At 47.1% G+C, this 18,131-nt stretch overlaps 1 protein-coding gene across 2 annotated transcripts in view; it reads left to right on the forward strand.

Moving 5' to 3' along the window:
- The window catches only part of mmd2a (monocyte to macrophage differentiation-associated 2a), a 234,928-nt gene that overhangs the window by 162,042 nt on the left and 54,755 nt on the right, over positions 1-18,131 (forward strand). Inside the window, exons 4-5 of one of the 2 annotated variants that reach the window (XM_072480948.1) lie at positions 5,039-5,199; positions 13,115-13,189. In XM_072480948.1, coding sequence (XP_072337049.1) covers positions 5,039-5,199; positions 13,115-13,189 — 236 coding nt within the window. The remainder of the gene's footprint in view (positions 1-5,038; positions 5,200-13,114; positions 13,190-18,131) is intronic. The other variant, XM_072480949.1, reaches the window with a different exon arrangement.

The raw sequence follows: 18,131 nt of genomic DNA on the forward strand, positions 1-18,131 counted from the left end.
AGAATACTAATGGGTGTAATGACCAGTGAATGGAGATTTGCAGTAGACAATAGTAGAGAACCCCCTGGCAGCTTTCTCAACGAACACATCAAGGAAAAGGAGTTAATTTGACTGTTCCATTTCAAAGGTAAGTTTGAGCTGAGGGTGGAGCCCATTAAGACATACAAGGACATTATTACATGCTGCTACAGATTTAAATATAGCGAACCTCTCATCCACATATCAGAATTATGCAAGGGTTAGGAGATAGGTGTCATTCCATCGAAGATACGTTTATCATGGAACCCAATAATGATGTTTGTGTGAGTTGCACCTAGAGAGGATCCCATGGCAATGCCATCTGTTTGGGCAAACACGGTGTCATTAAAGTTGAACTCAACTGCGTGAGTTGCTGAGTTCATAAGCTCAATGGATACTGATTCCTGCAGTGGCGGCAGGGTCTAAATCACAATGATATAGTGCCCCAGCACAAACATTATCCAGAGAAAATTAACAATGACTTGGACAAATGTGGATTAATTAAGAAAATTCAGTACGCATTTCTTGAAGTCAAATTGTTTCACTAACTTGATGGAGATTTTAGCTTAGGTTACAGAGAGGATTGATGGGGGTAATGCATTGAAGTTCATACATGGACTTCCTGAAGAGGTTTGAAACCGTGCCACATAACAGGCTTCTCAGCAAAGTCAGAGCACATGGGATAAAAGGAACAGTCTATCTTAATTATATAATCTTGGGTGTGCAGAGCACAATTTCAAAACTTGAAGATAACAGAAGGCCTGGAAGTAATGTGAATATGAGAAAGAGAGTGATACTTGGTGATTGCTTAATTCAAAGCAGCACCAAGCACATCAAAAGACTTCATTGGAAGTTAAGTGGAGGCAACTGAGAGAGTGCGCAAACACCCAAACATTTATCTGCCCAACCCCTCAACTTAACTCACAAAGTTTCAACTTTATTTTTCTTGCATAGATGAAATTATAAAATTGAACTATTTCCCAGCAATTTTGGAGATGTTAATCAGACAGTTTGGAGGTTGAGGTTTCCCTTTAAGGAAGTATCTCTTCTATACAGCCACTATTGCGCATTGGTTTGAATCCTTATTGGAATGTATCTGGTTATCCAGAGACTGAGATTTGATCTAAAAATTAACCAGTTAGATAACACAGTTTTTAAACTTTATATTCTGTTCCCTTAATCCACACTTTAAAGTCTGAGGAATGTCATGACCATGTTGTAATAGGCTAAATTGAGTTAATTTTCTCCAGATTTTTAATTGTGAGCCAGTCAGTACAGAGATGCCTGACTTGAAAACATTTGCATTATCAAGCAGCTTAGACATTATAAATATGGGCATTCCTACTCCGCCTGGCTTACTCACCAATGATGCATCAGTGATGCTTCGAACTAGGATTTCTAGTTTAGCCATGTCGGACTGATCGAGACTAGTTCTATGATTAATCAATAACTCCATTATCATTGTATTGGGCAACTGCAGGGTGGCAGACAGTTAATTGAATGGACAGTGGTCTTTTTTCAGCTGCAATTCCTACATTCCTTATAACCTGGTAGTAAAGAACAGAAAAGGTCCCAGGTGGGCAGCACGATAGCATTGTGGATAGCACAATTGCTTCACAGCTCCAGGGTCCCAGGTTCGATTCCGGCTTGGGTCACTGCCTGTGCGGAGTCTGCATATCCTCCCCGTGTGTGCGTGGGTTTCCTCCGGGTGCTCCGGTTTCCTCCCACAGTCCAAAGATGTGCAGGTTAGGTGGATTGGCCATGCTAAATTGCTCTTAGTGTCCAAAATTGCCCTTAGTGTTGGGTGGGGTTACTGGGTTATGGGGATCGGGTGGAGGTGTTGACCTTGGGTAGGATGCTCTTTCCAAGAGCCGGTGCAGTCTCGATGGGCCAAATGGCCTCCTTCTGCACTGTAAATTCTATGTTAAATTCTATGTTTTGTTTGACTGCCAGCAACTTCTGGTTCCCTGAGGCAACGTTTCAATGTGTAACTGCTCGACATGTTCACATCAATGAAACTTTAGAAATAATAGGTTAAATCAGAGCAGTGGTGTCCAACCTTTTTAAGCACAAAATCACTTTTAGAATCTAAATGCAGTACAAGATCTACTCTTAATAATTTGGCTTTATTAAAAAAAACCAAAATATACATTCATGCACAACACTCATCTATTCTTAGTGTCACATCTGTGCTTGCACACTATCTGAGAATGCTGCGAAATCTGGGTCGCAGTTTGAGATGGCCAGTCTCATACAGTCCATCAGATGGGTATCTGTGAGATGAGTGCAATACTTTGACTTGATGATTTTCATCTGGAAAAAAAGCCATCTCACAGAGGTTTGTGGAATAAAAGTAGGCCTCCACCTTGAGTGTGCAGGATGTCTGAAGAGGGAACTTCTCTCTGTCTACAAGTCCCTAATATCTTTGTCCCGTGACCTAACTGTCATTTTGCATGGTGATGATTTCCATGTCATGTCCACTGCTTTGTTCAAACACCTGTTGAAATGATGCTGCCAGTTATCCAAATTCCACTTGATGAAAAGGATTTGAGACAAACATAGTGATTTGTTCCATCTTGTCTAACTCTTGAAATCTTCCATTGAATTATTTTTCAACTTGTTCAGGTGGTCACAGAATTTGTCTGGATGGAACCCTTTCTGTTTGACCTGCTGTTGGATTTTCTCCAGATTTGGGAAGCGCTCAGTAATTTTTTTCTTTAACTGGGAGGACCACAGGCCCAGTTTCAACTTGAACACATCCACTGCACTCACCATGAGTGACAATTCTCTGTCCCTCCCTTGAGCTCATGATTCAGCTTGTTCGATGTTGTACTTAAGTCCGTAAGAAATGGCAAGTCTAGCAACCTTGCATTATCTGACAGCTCGCTGTACACTTCATTTCTCGATTTAAGAAAGGTGACAATTTCAGGGAGCAGATCTCAAAATCTCTGGAGGACTTTTCCTCAATTTAACAACCTCACATCTGCATGAAGGATTAGTTCACCGTAGGTGGAGTCAAGCTCATCGAGTAACTATTTGAGAAAGTGATGTTGCAGAGCTCTTGCACAAATTGAGTTGACGATCTTGACAACAATTGTCATTACATGAGAAAAGTCATCTTGTTCGCTAGCACTTGTCGGTGAATAGCACTGTGGTAATTGGTAAAAGAGGGGAATTCAGGATCAGTTCTGTAAAGTGCAACAAATCCTGCTTAACACCCAGCATTGACGGTGCACCATCAGTTGTGATTGACCAGTTTTGTGACCAGAATGTTTTTCTCAGTCACATAACTTTTGAATTCATTGTAGTCACCCTGGCCTCTTGTCCTCCCTTTGAGTGGCAAAAGATAGAGGAAGCCCTCCTTTGTTGTTGAGTCTTTGAATGCCATGCGAACTAAACCAATCAGCTGGGCTACATCCATCATGTCCACTGATTCACCAAACTGCAGTGGGAAACATTCACAGTCTGATAGATCTTGGTGTATTTGCTGAGACACATCTTTGGACAACAATTCCACCTTCTGGCTACTGTTCAAGCACTAAGCGGAATGCTCTTGATGGCTGTCATAATTTCAGATTTGTTTTTCCAAGTCTTTGAACAAAGTGTCAGCACCAGCTGTCTCAGCCTCCGTGATAACTTCGCCATCAGTGAATAGTTTCTCATGTCTCACCACTTTCTGCTAATGTGGAAAGTTGCCTCTTTGCTAGTCTTGCTTTTCGCCACAAGTTTTGATAAGAGCGACTGTTGAGTTTTCAAAATTCCCTTTAACTCCTCAACTTCCCTCATCTGAATTGTGTGTTTAAAGGGAAATTTTCTTGAAATTTTGCATGCATTGTCTTGTGATGCCGTTCCAAATGACCTCTTTTACTCAAGGCTCCACTCTCTTGACAAATAGTCTTGCCTTTCTTATTCATAAAAAGAAATCTGTTTTCTCATTCCCAATAGAATTGGTGGGTTTTGCCCTCTTGGAGGTTCCTGGCTCCTCACTCATCATTTTATCTTCAACAAGCGTATTCCAAGTTTGGGCGCCTGCGAGAATCTTGTTGCCCAAGTCCTGCAGAACTTTGGCGCTGTTCGACAGACAATGAACAGAGTTGCTCATCATTACGAGAAATCCTGAGTCTCGTGCGATTTGGCGGGTTCCGCTGGCAATGACATTGATTGTTCGAGACCCTAGAATCGACTTGTCGATCGCAATCGACTATTTGGCGACCACTGGATTAGAGTCACAGGGCTTTGATACAATAAGCACATAAGAAGTAGGAGCAGGTGTGGACCATATGGCCCCTCAAGCCTGCTCCACCATTAAATATAATCATTGCTGCCTTTCTGACTTTCTGCCAGCTCCTCATATCCCTTAATTCCTTCAGAGACCAAATATCATCCCTCTCAGCCTTAAATGTATTCAACGATGGAATATCCACAATCCTCTGGGCTAGAGACATCCAAACATTTACAATAATAACATAGCTCATAAACTGGATGGAACAATTCCTTACCCAGTGAGATTCAGATCTCAGGCATGCTCCGAGTGGGCAGGTGATGTAGCGCTTGGGTGTTCAAGCAGAAATGGAGGAGAAGAAGGGAGAATCTTGGGGTAAGTCACCTAAGGTTCTTCTCTTTTGTGCCTATGGCCCAGTTGGAGAGCAAGTAAGTAAAGGAAAGTTGTCATGGTCCCAGATGACCATAGGCTACATTCCCTTTGAGGGGAAGAGCTGATTGGTGGAGATTTAACCAGAGGATCACCCCACCTCAGGTGAGGGGCAAAGTTGAGAAGGCAGGGCCTTCATGAATAACCTCAGTCGGCATGAGAATTGAACCCGCGCTGAATCACAAACCAGCCATCCGGCCAACTGAGCGAAACTGGCCCCTATAAAAGGAACTAAGAAGGTAACGAATAACAAACAATTGAAGCATAGAGGACCTAACTAAAACATTACATTTAAATCTCACTGCTTCCTTGGGATATTTATGAGCAACCAAGTCAGTGACCTCACCTATCCTTCCTGTTTACTTTCAGTTCTGGATTATTCCCAGCATTCTTGGCAGTTCCATCCTATGTGGCCTTTCAGACGACCAATGGGAGATGATCTCAGCATGGATCTACGGGTTCGGGCTGTGTGGCCTTTTTATTGTCTCCACCGTCTTTCACACCATCTCCTGGAAGAAAAGCCATTTCCGGTAAGTGACATTTTCTCACACTCTGAATATTGGCACCTATAGTTCAATGATTAATCTGTGCTTTAGATAACCAGACATAGAATACACGGCAAAAAGGTTTTATGTTAGGGGTGTGGGTGAGGTTGAGGGATGCGGGACAATCCCACCTAAATTACTGTTCTTACACTCCTAACTACTGGGAAGAAACTAGCCAAGGCCGAGAAGTTGGAAGTCTCCTCTTCGCGGTGTTTATCTGCTAGAATGATGCCCCAGAACACCATACTTCCACTTCTGGGTTAGATCCACTTCAGAACCCTCACAAAGCTGTTTGACACTCACTACTCGCTGACCTGATTGATAGTATAGCTCAGTGACACATGGATAAAGGGGTGGGATTTGTTGCTCAGATATTATTTGGCCTCTCAAAATTATATTTCTTTACAAAACTTTCAAAAATTAAAATTTTTAATACTTAAAATTAAAAACAAATTCCTTTCGGTAAAATATTTTATTTTTATCTACAACAAATGTAGTAAATATTTCCCTGCAATCTGTATTTGTTTCTTGAGGAATAGGGATTTATTTTAAGGCATATTAATTTTGCATTTATTTAGCACCTTTCACATTGCCAGGCCATCGCAAAGAACTTCATAGTCAATTAAGTAAGTCTAAAGTGTACCATAAGGTCAGAAAATGCCACATAAAATGCCAATAAAAACCCAGCACTGACCCATAAACAGTAATTGGGTAAATCTAATTTTAACATTGCAGAACACCCGCAAGTACTGCACTGGAATGTCTGCCCGCATTACGTCCTCAAATAGCTTTCTGAATTAAAGGCTGGCATGATAGAATCACATCAGCACAGAAGGAGGCTAATCGTCCCTTTGAGTCTGCACTGACCCTTTGAAAAAGCATCCGACTTAGACCCACGCCCCCTCTCTGTCCCGGTAACCCCACCTCAGCTTTTTGGACACTATGGGACAATTGAGCATGGCAAGTCACCAAATCTGCACATCTTTGGACTGTGGGAGTAAACCGGAGCACCCGGAGGAAACCCATGCAGATACAGGGAGAACGTGCAGACTCCACACAGTTACCCAAGGCCAGAATTGAACCCGGGACCCTGGCGCTGTGAGACAGCAGCTAACCACAGTACCAATGTGCCACCCAAAATGCTCCCATTGTAGTAAAGAATGGTCATTTTAACTTGACCAAACTGCTGGAAGCAGGGTCGATGGCCAGCATAGGTTATGTATCTGTATGGAAGCTGCCAGGAGCTCACTGATCTGAATTTTAACTTGCTAAGGCTTCTTTGCATATGCATGTCGGGCCCCAGTGGCAGTATTGGATCTGACTGCATTGGCCCCGATTGAGAAGCTGCTGTGTCTTTCCAATCAAGTGAAGGCACTGGGACAAAAAGTCCAAGCAGGGAATAGAGTCCTCTGACAGCAAGTAGAATAGGTTTTGTTGATGGATGTTAAATATCTGGTAGTTCACGGTAAGTACGGTGGACAGGTGCTGGAATTTACTTTGTTAATTATTTTAATGATCAAGGAAGTCAGCGGTAGAAAGGAAACGTTTTATTTTACTTATAACAATAAGCTGCCCCTGGCAGTAACTATCTACAATCACAGTCCCAGTTGGGATAAACAACATGCCGGTCCCTGCTCGAGCTGGCTTTTATGCTCGGTTTAACAAGCCCCAAGTAGGTCGGCCCCTGCCCCCTACATGGGAAGCTCACACTCTCTCTGTGGGCCTCGTGGGCTTATGACTGCCCCCACCCCCACCCCGAGTTCAAAGGTTTCCCCTCTGCTCTCATCTGCAGGGGGCTTCTGCATCACTTCCCCCGAGGCTAAGCTTCTGCCTGCAGCAGTCTGGGTTGAGTGGTGTGTACCAGTTTGTCGATCGCCTTTTTTTCTGGCCGAACTCTGGAGTGCTATTGCCGGAACCTCGGCCCCAGACATGGCATCATCCATTTATGTGGATTCCTCTGTGTCCATATTTAAATCGGATTCATCTTTCTCCTCCTGCTGGTCTGGTCAATGGGCCATGGTTGGATGGGTTCTCTGGCTGAGATGTGGTTCCTGGCAAGGCAGAGGCATCGAATTCTCTCGTTGGGCATCATGTAATGTAGGTCCCCGCTTCTTAAGGTGATCCACATGCTTGCATTGGATTCTCCTTTGACTTGATAGGAGACGGGCCCTCTTCGCTCTATTGTCACTCCTTGGAGCCAGAGTGCACCATCTCCAAAGGTGTGGACATAGACCGTGTCTCCTGCTTGGAACCTCCACCCTGGTGCCCAAAGGTTATGGTACCGTTTCTGTGCTTCTTACTGCCCTTCCACTTTCCCACCCAGGTTCGGAAAAGTCAGGCTTAACCGGGTCCTGAGCCTGCGGCCCATCAGAAGTTCTGCAGGTGCCACCCCTGTTGTCAAGGAATCGTGCCAGTCGGGTGTCTATGGAACCTGCAGTCTGCTTCTTCATGCTTCTTTTAAATGTCTGAACCACCCTTTCAGCCGGGCCGTTAGATGAGGGATCGTACGGGGTGGTTCTAATGTGCCAGATTCCGTTTAGATTAGTGGATGTGACAAACTCTTTGGTCGTGAATGGCGTTCTGTTGTCCGTCACCAGGATTTCAGGGATTCTGTGACTGCTGAAAGAGGACCTAAGCTTCTTGACGGTGGCCCTTGATGTAGTCAAGATCATTCTGTAAATGTCGAGTCACTTCAAGTGGGCATCCATAATGATAAGAAACATAGACCCCATGAAAGACCCTGCAAAATCAGCATGCAGTCTCGCACAGGGACAACCTGCCCATTCCCAGAGGTGAAGGCAGGCTGCTGGTGGGGGATTTTGGTGCCCCTGACATGCCGATGAACTGCGTATGACTCGCTGCATGGCCCCATCGATGCCAGGCCATCAGACGTAGCTCTGAGCCAACATCTTCATTTTAGAGGTGCCCGGTGACCACTGTGTAGATCCTTCAGGAGGGACTCCTGACTCTGCAGTGGAATGACAACGCAAGCCCCCAACAATATGTTGCCATCCTCCATGCTTAACGCTTGGAGTTTCTGGACATAGGGCTGCTGGGGGGGATACCCCTGTAGACCAACATTTATTAGCATGTGGTGGAGCAATGCCAACTTGGGATCTCTTTGTGTCCATGCTCGAACCTGAACAACTATCATCGGCAGAGTATCCATTAAATTCAGGATTGCCACAGTTTCATCCCCCACTAGTGGGGACGGCGGAACTCACGGACAGCGGGCGATGACTAAGGCCTTCAGCGCGGGCTATCTGTGTACCCAGGCAGTGTTGGAACGAGTACTCATATGCAGCGAGCAAAAGTGCCCGCCGCTGAATCCGGCCGATGCAATGGGGGAATCCCCTTGTCCTCTTCATAGAGGCCCAGCAGAGGCTTGTGATTGATAAGAATGGAGAAGTGCCCCACCCCCCCATAGATGTACTGATGGAACTTCTTGACCCCAAATATCATCGCCAAGCATTCCTTTTCTAATTGGACATAGAGGCGGTCCACGCCTGCCTAAGGTCTTAAAAAACGCAACAGGTTTTTTATGCCATTGTCCCACCTGTGGGCACCACCAGTGGGAGGCACTGCCATTCAGGTCTAATGATCGAGATGGGTCATAATTGGTGAGGAGATGCCAAGATGACAGACACCACTTCATCCCAGCGAATGCTTCTTCCTGTTAGGCACCCCAAACCCACTTTGGGTTCTTCATAAGCAGTATGAGGAGGGGTGCCAACAGGATGGCCAAGTTTGAGATGGATTTTCCATAATAATTCATCAGGCCTAAGAATGACCAGAGTTCAGGGATCCCTTTTATGGCCTGAACTTTCTCCTCTACAGGGTGCAGGCCATTTCCGACTACTCTGTACGTCAAGTACGTTACCGCCATTGCTCTGAACACATTTGCTCCTCTTCAGCCGGGCACCAACATGGGAGAACTGCCTGAGCACTTCCTCCAGGTTTTCCATGTGACCCTTGTTGGTGGTACCCATGGTGAGCATGTCATCCAAGTATACTGCTACATTTGGCAGCTCATGAAGAATGCCTTCCATTACTCTTTGGAAGATTGCCAGAGCTGAGAGACTCTGAACAGGAGACGAGTGTCCTCAAATAATCCTTTGTGGGTGTTTCTAATTGTATATTTCCTGGATGCAGAGTCCAGTTCCACCTTTAAGTATGCATGGCTCATATCAAACTTTGTAAAGGAACACCCTCCAGCCAGTTTTACATTTAAGTCTTCCACTCTGGGAATCGGGTAATGGTCCAGCGGAGAAGCCCTCTTCACTATGAGTTTGTAATCATAGTGACCTGTCCGGCTTCATAACCAGTACTACGGATGAGGCCCGCTCCGCAAACCAAACTGGCTGTATGATTCCCAGATCCTTTCAGCGCTGCAGCTCTGCATCAACCTTGGTGAGTAAGGCGCAAGGATCAGGGCCTTGCCCTAAAATATTTGGGTTGAGCCTCTGGGTCCACGTAGGTTCATGCCTTGGCCCCCTTTATTCAGCCCAGGCCCTTCAAGAAAAGTTTAGGGTACTTGCCCAGGACTTCATACCGGTTTCCGGTGCCCATCCATTGCCAATCAAAATGGAAGACTCGTAACCAGTCACACCCCAGAATATTGGGTCCCGGTATCTGCACCAGGACTAAGGGAAGCCTCATCTTTTGCTGTCCGTGTGTCGCTGGGGTCACAGTTGTCTCCACGATGCTCAGCGATTCACCTGTATAGGTTGCCAACCTGGCCTTGGTGCCTTGCAGTGTTTGTGGTAAGATCCTTGTGCGTAGCCGGCGAAATGGCTATTGGCCAACGATGGAGCTAGCAGCTCCTGTGTCCATCTCCATCACCAGAGGATGCCCGTTCACTTGCAATGTGACCCGGATCGGTGTCACCTTCGTGGTCGTGATGCACTTCAGCTACATCATATTGTCGTCATCCTGTCAAGCCATGTCCAAGACCCTGGCTTATAGTAATCTCCTCAGCTGCCTTGGGCGGCATTCACTCTGCCACTTCTGGCCACTCTGACCACCACTTGTTCTCTGTCCGAACATCTGGCAATGCGGTCAGCCTTCCCCTTTGTCCTTGGGAGGTATCCTGCAGGTCTTCAGCGGCTCCTGAGTGCTGGGCCCAATAGGCTCACGTCGAAGGCCTTGAGCTTACCAAACAGCGGCATTTTTAAACCTTGCACCCTCACGTTGCTGCATGGTAGTCATCTGACGTGAAAGAGAAAACGCTGGAAAATCTCAGCAAGTCTGGCAGCATCTGTAGTGAGAGAAAAGAGCTAATGTTTCGAGTCCGATAACTCTTTGTCAAAGCTCGTTCGGACTCGAAACATTAGCTCTTTTCTCTCCCTACAGATGCTGCCAGACTTGCTGAGATTTTCCAGCATTTTCTCTTTTGTTTCAGATGCCAGCATCTGCAGTAATTTGCTTTTATCCAGTCATCTGAGGTGGCTGGGAGTTTCGAAAAGTGAGTTCAGAGTCTCCTTTTTCCTCATCGCCAGTTTAGTAACCAAGGAAGCCAGCAGTAGGAAGGAAAAGATTTATTTTACTTTTAGCAATAAGCAGCCGTAACAATCGACAATCACAGTGCCCGTTGGGACAACCAACATGCTGGTCCCTGTTCGGGCCGGCTTTTATGTTCAGTTTAACGAGCCCCGGCTGGGTGGGCCTCCGCCCCTTACCTGGGAAGCTCATACTCTACGGGCCCAATGGGGAGATCGATAATGATTTTTCCGTGGGCCTTGTGGGGTTTATGATAATTACATTCAGATGCGTGTATAAAGAGTCAGCCAGCACTGGGGCATCGTGTTAGTTTGGGGAAAAAAGCTATGATAAGTAATAAACAGTCTCCTAGTCTCAGTGTCTTCTTCAGAACCAGACTTCAAAGTTTCTCTGATACACCACAAGTAGCATTTCCTTTCACTGGATCAACTCTTCCTTGCCTTCCTGGCTGCCAAATCCAATCATCAACCTGACCTGATCAGATTGAACAATTGTTCACAGCTTCCCACTGACTATTCAGCAGAAGTGCACACAATACTACCCAGTGGTAACTTGTCGATACCCCCAGTAGCGCAAGATACATTCAACAAAAAAACAAGGGAAGGTGAACGATGCCCACGGCCAGCAGGCAGGTAACAAGTTACTCAACCTGAGCCTCAGACAAGAATTTTGAGTATAACATCCGACTGACGGCACATTGAGTCCAGCAGAAATTGTGAGTATGTGCCCACAACCAAGACTACATCAAGTACCAACTCTAAATGGCTTGACAGTGGGATGAAACAGTTGCCAAATCAGAACAGTACCACAGAAGCACTGAGTAATCCTATTGAAAATAGAACATGGCCTAAGACGCAACAGAAATAAAGCGCCCCGAACCAATATTCTTTGTTCCTAAATACATATCTTTGGATTATGGTACTTCACACAGCAATTTTCTCTTGCTGTCAATGAAATAGTTTGATTCTCTAAGGAGGAAACTCTACTTTAGAAAATGGGGGCTGTTGTGATCTGATGTATATGTAGTCTATATGTACCTTTGTATATGTACCTATAAGAGAACGTATATTGACCTGCTGCCAATTATTACCAGGATGTGATGTAGCAGTCCCATGACTGGTTCCACATACAGGTTTGTAGAAGTCTCCCGGTTAACATAGAACATACAGTGCAGAAGGAGGCCATTCAGCCCATTGAGTCAGCACCGACCCACTTAAACCCTCACTTCCACCCAGCCCCCGTAACCCAATAACCCCATCTAACCTTTTTTGGTCACTAAGGGTAATTTATCATGGACAATCCACCTAACCTGCACGTCTTTGGAATGTGGGAGGAAACCGGAGCACCCGGAGAAAACCCATGCAGACATGGGGAGAACGTGCAGACTCCGCACAGACAGTGATCCAAGCCGGGAATCGAACCTGGGACCCTGGCACTGTGAAGCCACAGTGCTAATCACTTGTGCTACCGTGCTGCCCCCGTGTCTGCGTACATTGTATATATGCAGTCTTTTCTACAAATAAAGAACCTAGATTATTTTTCTTCTAATCCCTGTCATATGATTGGTATATTTATGTTGAATAGATGAACATAACAGCAACGGCTTTCTGCCTGGAATAATTTCGGGAAATTATCTGCTGGGGTTGTTTTGAGGTCCAAAAGTTAAAATAGCCCAGAACTGATTTCTGGAGCAGCAGACATATTTGAAGCCCACCTCACTTCCTGGGCGACCAGAACCCATCTGATTAAAACCATGGCCAATGTCTTTCAATCAATTGGCTGGATTTTACTTTGGGGCTAGTGGTCCCCGTCTTTTGGCCCTACCTGACTAGCCCCAGAGAAAAGCTGCCCTGACTTATCTCAGGATCCAATCTTCATCACTGCGCCTCTTGGTAGACTGGCTGCATTTCCAGCAGCGACCATTACTTCCGGTGTCACTGTTGTTCCTGGAGAGCCATCAAATTGGCCAGCAGCTCTGGGAGATGGGATATCCTCCTACACGGGGATGAATACAGGGCCTCATGCTATTAAAAGTCTAATGACTGTAAAATCTGGTCGGGGCTTCCCAGTCCAGTAGCGGCGTGCTCGCCCCTGACTTTTCAGCTGGGGGTTCAGGAGCCACCACCTCGATGGAAAATTTCCGCCGATGCGTGTGTTTGTCTAAATTCAGAAGGCCTAACCTAGTTACCCAAAAACAAAAGAGCCTGTCCTATATTTCAGTTTTGATTATAATAGCTTTAATCTGAAACGTTCCATTAGAGACAAGTTAGGATCCAGTTACAGTGACGGTGTCCTACTTATCTTCTGTGAAGCTCATCAGAGTATTAGAATACAATCTAAACCTGTGCCACTGTATTACACCCAGTGTAATTCTATCCAAGCATTTCCTTTGTTTATCCAGAACAATGGAGCATTGCTTCCACATGTTTGACAGGATGGTGATCTACTTCTTCATCGCTGCATCTTATGCCCCCTGGTGAGTCAACAAAAGAACTGTTGAGTATTGAATAGTGACAACACTAGCTGAGCAGGCTGGGAAAAGAATTGAAAGAAACCGCAAATGTATTTCATGCCATTAACCTTAAGGTGTCCCAAAGTGCTTCACACCGAGTGAATTCTTCTCAAGGAATAGTCGCTAATGTTGTTTAGGTGAATTCAGCAGTCAATTGGCACACCACAAGATCCCACAGACAAAAACAAAGAATGGTGGTTTTGAGAGAATTGGCTGAGGGAGGAATATTGGCCTGTGCACCAGGGGAATGTCATAGTCTTAATCAAATATTACCAGCAATCTTTTTACAGGCACCTAAAAGGTGGGCACTCCCAACAGTGCCGCACTCCTTCAGTGCTGTACTGTAAAGTCGGCATTTATATTAGTTATTTCAAACACGAGGCATCAGATCATTTTTAGTGTGTCGTTGCGATGTGCTTTGGATGGATAAACTTATATACTGGGAGTTAAATGGCCACTCACAGCTACAGTAACCCTTAGACACATTTCTTATCTCCATTAATGATATCAGCCAGTTTAATAATTAGGGAGCTGGACCGAGCAGTGAATAAAGAGGATGTCTGTTCATCCTGGAGCCTGTCTTGTAGTTTATTCCACGCAGATCAAACTTAAAACATGGACCTGGGCCAGCCACATCTTTTGGTAAGCTTAGTTTTTTTTGTCACATCATCAAAACAATTCTGTTGTTCAAGTCCTTGAGGAGACACAAAGCAGTATCAGGTGACTGATCCCTAATGCCAGGGGTTCATATTCGTTGGCATTAAAACATTTAATAGCCTTACAGACAATATAGCTAACCCTTTCTGAGCATGATGGGATGTGTAGCCATTACTGTGGGAACCGAGATGAGAATGCAAGTCGTAAGATTCAATGGGCTTTACAGCTTGGGTAAACGAGGTGTGATGGAGAGAAGGAAATTGACAGGCGGCTATTGGACGTTAGATGCTGACAGACTTCGCAAAGCCAAAAGGGTGAGATAACGGGGAACATCCGCGAGCTTGAATTGTCGAGCTCATTAATTAGGTCTCATGATATAGATGTTAAAATAATTGAAGATTGTACCAAGCAGTGTAGTTGAATGTGATAACTAAAACCTATAAATTTGTTACACAGACTTTGGGCGCGATTCAACTAAATAGGAACAAAGTACCCTAGCGAGCGCGTTTAGCAGCATGTTTCCTGGCGCTCGCACTGTTTTCTATACTGAGGAGCTCCAATGAGCTGAGCTTGAGGTCCCAATTTCCAAGGCCCTGACCCGCGGCCCCCTCCACCCAAGTCCCAATGCACTATGGGAGGATCTCTAGCCCTTCACTGCATCCCCAAACACCCATGCAGGGCACCCTCGGCTTAATTGCCAGCACACAAAATGCCAGCTTGGCACCACAAACCTGGCACTACCCCTGCCAGCTCACAGTGCCACATGGGCATCTTGGCTCTGCCAGGGTGCCCAGGTGGCACCAGAAGTGCCACAGTACCCACCCTGCCCAAAGGGCATTACCTGGGGGTCGCCGATCCACTGAGAGACCCCCACGAGTGCCATTCCATCTGGTTCCCTTTTGTGGGGACCAGCTTTTTTTTCCAGAAAATATACTTTATTCATAAAATCTATAATAAACATTACAGAACACTTCAAATTGCCTTGACTGTACATTTCCATCAGAGTTACACATTCCCTTGACTTTCTTCCATTCAATTGGGATGACATTACACACATATCCCTCTTTACGTTACAATTCTTTCTTAAATATTTACATATGTTTCTTTTATACATTGGAGTGTTAATGACCCAGACCGGGGAGGGGTTTACACTGTTACCCGCCCCTCGGTGTACATTTGCTGGTAAGACCTTACACCGTGGTCTTTCCCCGTTGCACCTTGGCGGCAGCTGCCCCAAGCTTGAGTGCGTCCCTCAGCACATAGTCCTGGACCTTGGAATGTGCCAGTCTGCAACACTCGGTCGAGGACAATTCTTTGCACTGGAAGATCAGCAGGTTTCGGGCAGACCAAAGGGACCAGTGCTGAACGGCACTCGCCCAAGGTCTCCGAGGTGAAGGGGATAAATCCCAACGCCTCAGGTGACTCAGGAATCTACACATTAAAGTGAGACTGGCTGCCTCGCTCTAATATGCAAATTTGCTAAAAGGTGATCTCGTGCACAAAGGGCGGGATTTACATTGCAATGTCTCGTGAGATTGCGTTAGATCTCACAAGGTGTTGTGAGCCGGGTAGATCCCAGGAGCAGGGTCTCCCGAATTCTATCGCCCACTGTTTTTCGAGCGCAGCGTGACCATTGGAACGCGCCCAACGTATCAAAGTGAGAAAGACCTTGGAATCCAACCAGGATACATGGGCGGGATTCTCCGATCCCCCGCCGGGTCGGAGAATCGTCGGGGGCTGGCGTGAATCCCGCCCCTGCCGGTTGCCGAATTCTCCGGCACCGGATATTCGGCGGGGGTGTGAATCGCGCCACGCCGGTTGGAGGGCCCCCCCCCGGCGATTCTCCGGCCCGCGATGGGTCGAAGTCCCGCTGCTGGAATGCCTGTCCCACAGGCGAGAATCAAACCACCTCTCTTACCGGCGGGACAAGGCGGTGCGGGCGGGCTCCGGAGTCCTGGGGTGGGCACGGGGCGATGTGGCCCCGGGGGGTGCCCCCACAGTGGCCTGGCCCGCGATCGGGGCCCACCGATCCACGGGCGGGCCTGTGCCGTGGGGGCACTCTTTTCCCTCCGCCTTCGCCATGGTCTCCACTATGGCGGGGGCGGAAGAGACCCCCTCCACTGCGCATGCGCGGGGATGCCGTGAGCGGCTGCTGGCGCTTCCGCGCATACGCCGCCCAGAGATGTCATTTCCGCGCCAGCTGGCGGGGCACCAAAGGCCTTTCCCGCCAGCTGGCGGGGTGGAAATCAGTCCGGCGCGGGCCTAGCCCCTCAAGGTGAGTGCTCGGCCCCTCAAGATGCAGAGATTTCCGCACCTTTGGGGCGGCGCGATGCCGGACTGATTCGCGCCGTTTTTGGCGCCAGTCGGCGGACATCGCGCCGATTGCGGAGAATCCCGCCCCAGATCTCTCAGCATAGCCTCGAATTAAATCGTTACTTACTTGAAGCTCACAGACTCAGATTTTTTAACAACAGAAGGATCATTGGAACTGGAGGAGGCTATTCAGCCCCTTGAGACTGCTCTCACACTCAGTGAGATTATGGCTGATCTTAACTCCATCCACTTTCCTTGGTTCCATATCCTTTTCTACCTTGTCCAGCAAAAATCAATCAATCCCAGATTTAAAATTATTCATTGAACTCAAGCCTACTGCTTTTTTGTATGAGAGAGTTCCACACCTTAATACACTTTGTGTGACGAAGTGCTTCGTAAATGCTCTGCTAAATGGCCAACTTGGATTTTTAAGTTTATGTCCCCTTGTCTGAGACTCTCACGCTAGCAGAAATTAAGTGCTCTTCCCTATCGACTTCCCCAGGGTAGTCTTGTTTTTATTCTACTTTGGCTTTCCTGTAACAATTTGATACAACTGAATAGTTTGCTGGGCCATTTCAGAGGGCAATTAAGAGTAAACCACATTGCTGTGTGTCTGGAGTCACATGTAGGCCAGACAGGTAAGAATGACAGATTTCCTTCCCTAAAGGACGTTAATGATCTCGATGGGTGTTTATGACAATTCAGTAGTTTCTCACATCGCTGGGCTGCGCGTTCAGGCTTCTGGGTGAACGATCCTGTATCGCTGCCACAATGCTACAATCCCTCAAAGAATGCACAAGACCTGGCCCTGGAGGATAATACAGACAGAAACCTCAGAATCAATTTAAAATAGTTGATATCTGATGCAATGATGGGGTAGGGCATTAGGATTATTTAATGAACTGGAATAGATCAAATTATCTGTCATGTTCAGATTTCCGTTTTTGTTACTTTGATAAGAAAGGTAAAAGGACACAGTCACTTTGCTAGGATTTGCCAGTTTTAGATACCATTGAGAGACAAATATGGGCTGGAAGGGTTATAACAGTTGTTCCAATCCACAGGGGTGGGAGAGTCCATGAGGAAATTGACAGCCTGGATGTACAATCTCTATTTTCACTTCTTTAATCTAACTTTACCATTTGGCTGCGTTTTCGGCCAATGCGCTGCACGTGCAGTTATACCGCTTTACTCCGAGACGTCATTGCGAGCGATGGAGATCAGGGGTGGGATTCTTCAATAATCGGCGGGGCGGGCAATTCTGGCAAGACAGAGTGACGTGAACCACTCTATCGTCGGGCCGCCCCAAAGGTGCGGAATACTCCGCACCTTCAGGGGCTAGGCCTGCCCCGGAGTGGTTTGCGCCCCGCCGGCCGGCGGCGCCAACTGGCGCCAAAGGGCCGTGTGTGCTGGCTTCATCCCCGTGCATGCGCAGAGGGCTTCGATTCCGCACCGGGAATGGCGGACCGGTACAGTCTCCGGTGCAGAAGAATAGAGTGCCCCCACGGCACAGGCCCGCCCGCGGATCGGTGGGCACCGATCGCGGGCCAGGCCACCGTGGGGTCACCTCCCGTGGCCAGATCCCCCCGCACCCCCCAAGAACCCCGGAAGCCACCCGCGCCGCCAGGTCCCGCCAGTAAGGTCCTACTCCAATTTACGCCGGCGGGACTGGGCCGGAGAATTCGGGCAGCCCTGGGGCCCATTGAGTCACGCCGAACTCTGCCATTCTCCGAGGCGGGCGGCGCGACTCACGCCGGGCTGATTTTTGGGGGGCCGGAGAATTTGGAGGACGGCGGGGGCGAGATTCATGCCGACCCCCGGCGATTCTCCGACCCGGCGGGGGGGTCGGGAAATCTTGCCGCACAACTCTTCTCATTCCCCAGCCTCAGTGTGAGACTCATCCTCTCCACCTAGTTTCTCATTTGTTTTAAACAAA

Source organism: Scyliorhinus torazame, chromosome 17 (genome assembly GCF_047496885.1).
Source record: "Scyliorhinus torazame isolate Kashiwa2021f chromosome 17, sScyTor2.1, whole genome shotgun sequence".
NCBI classification, from domain to species: Eukaryota; Metazoa; Chordata; class Chondrichthyes; order Carcharhiniformes; family Scyliorhinidae; genus Scyliorhinus; species Scyliorhinus torazame.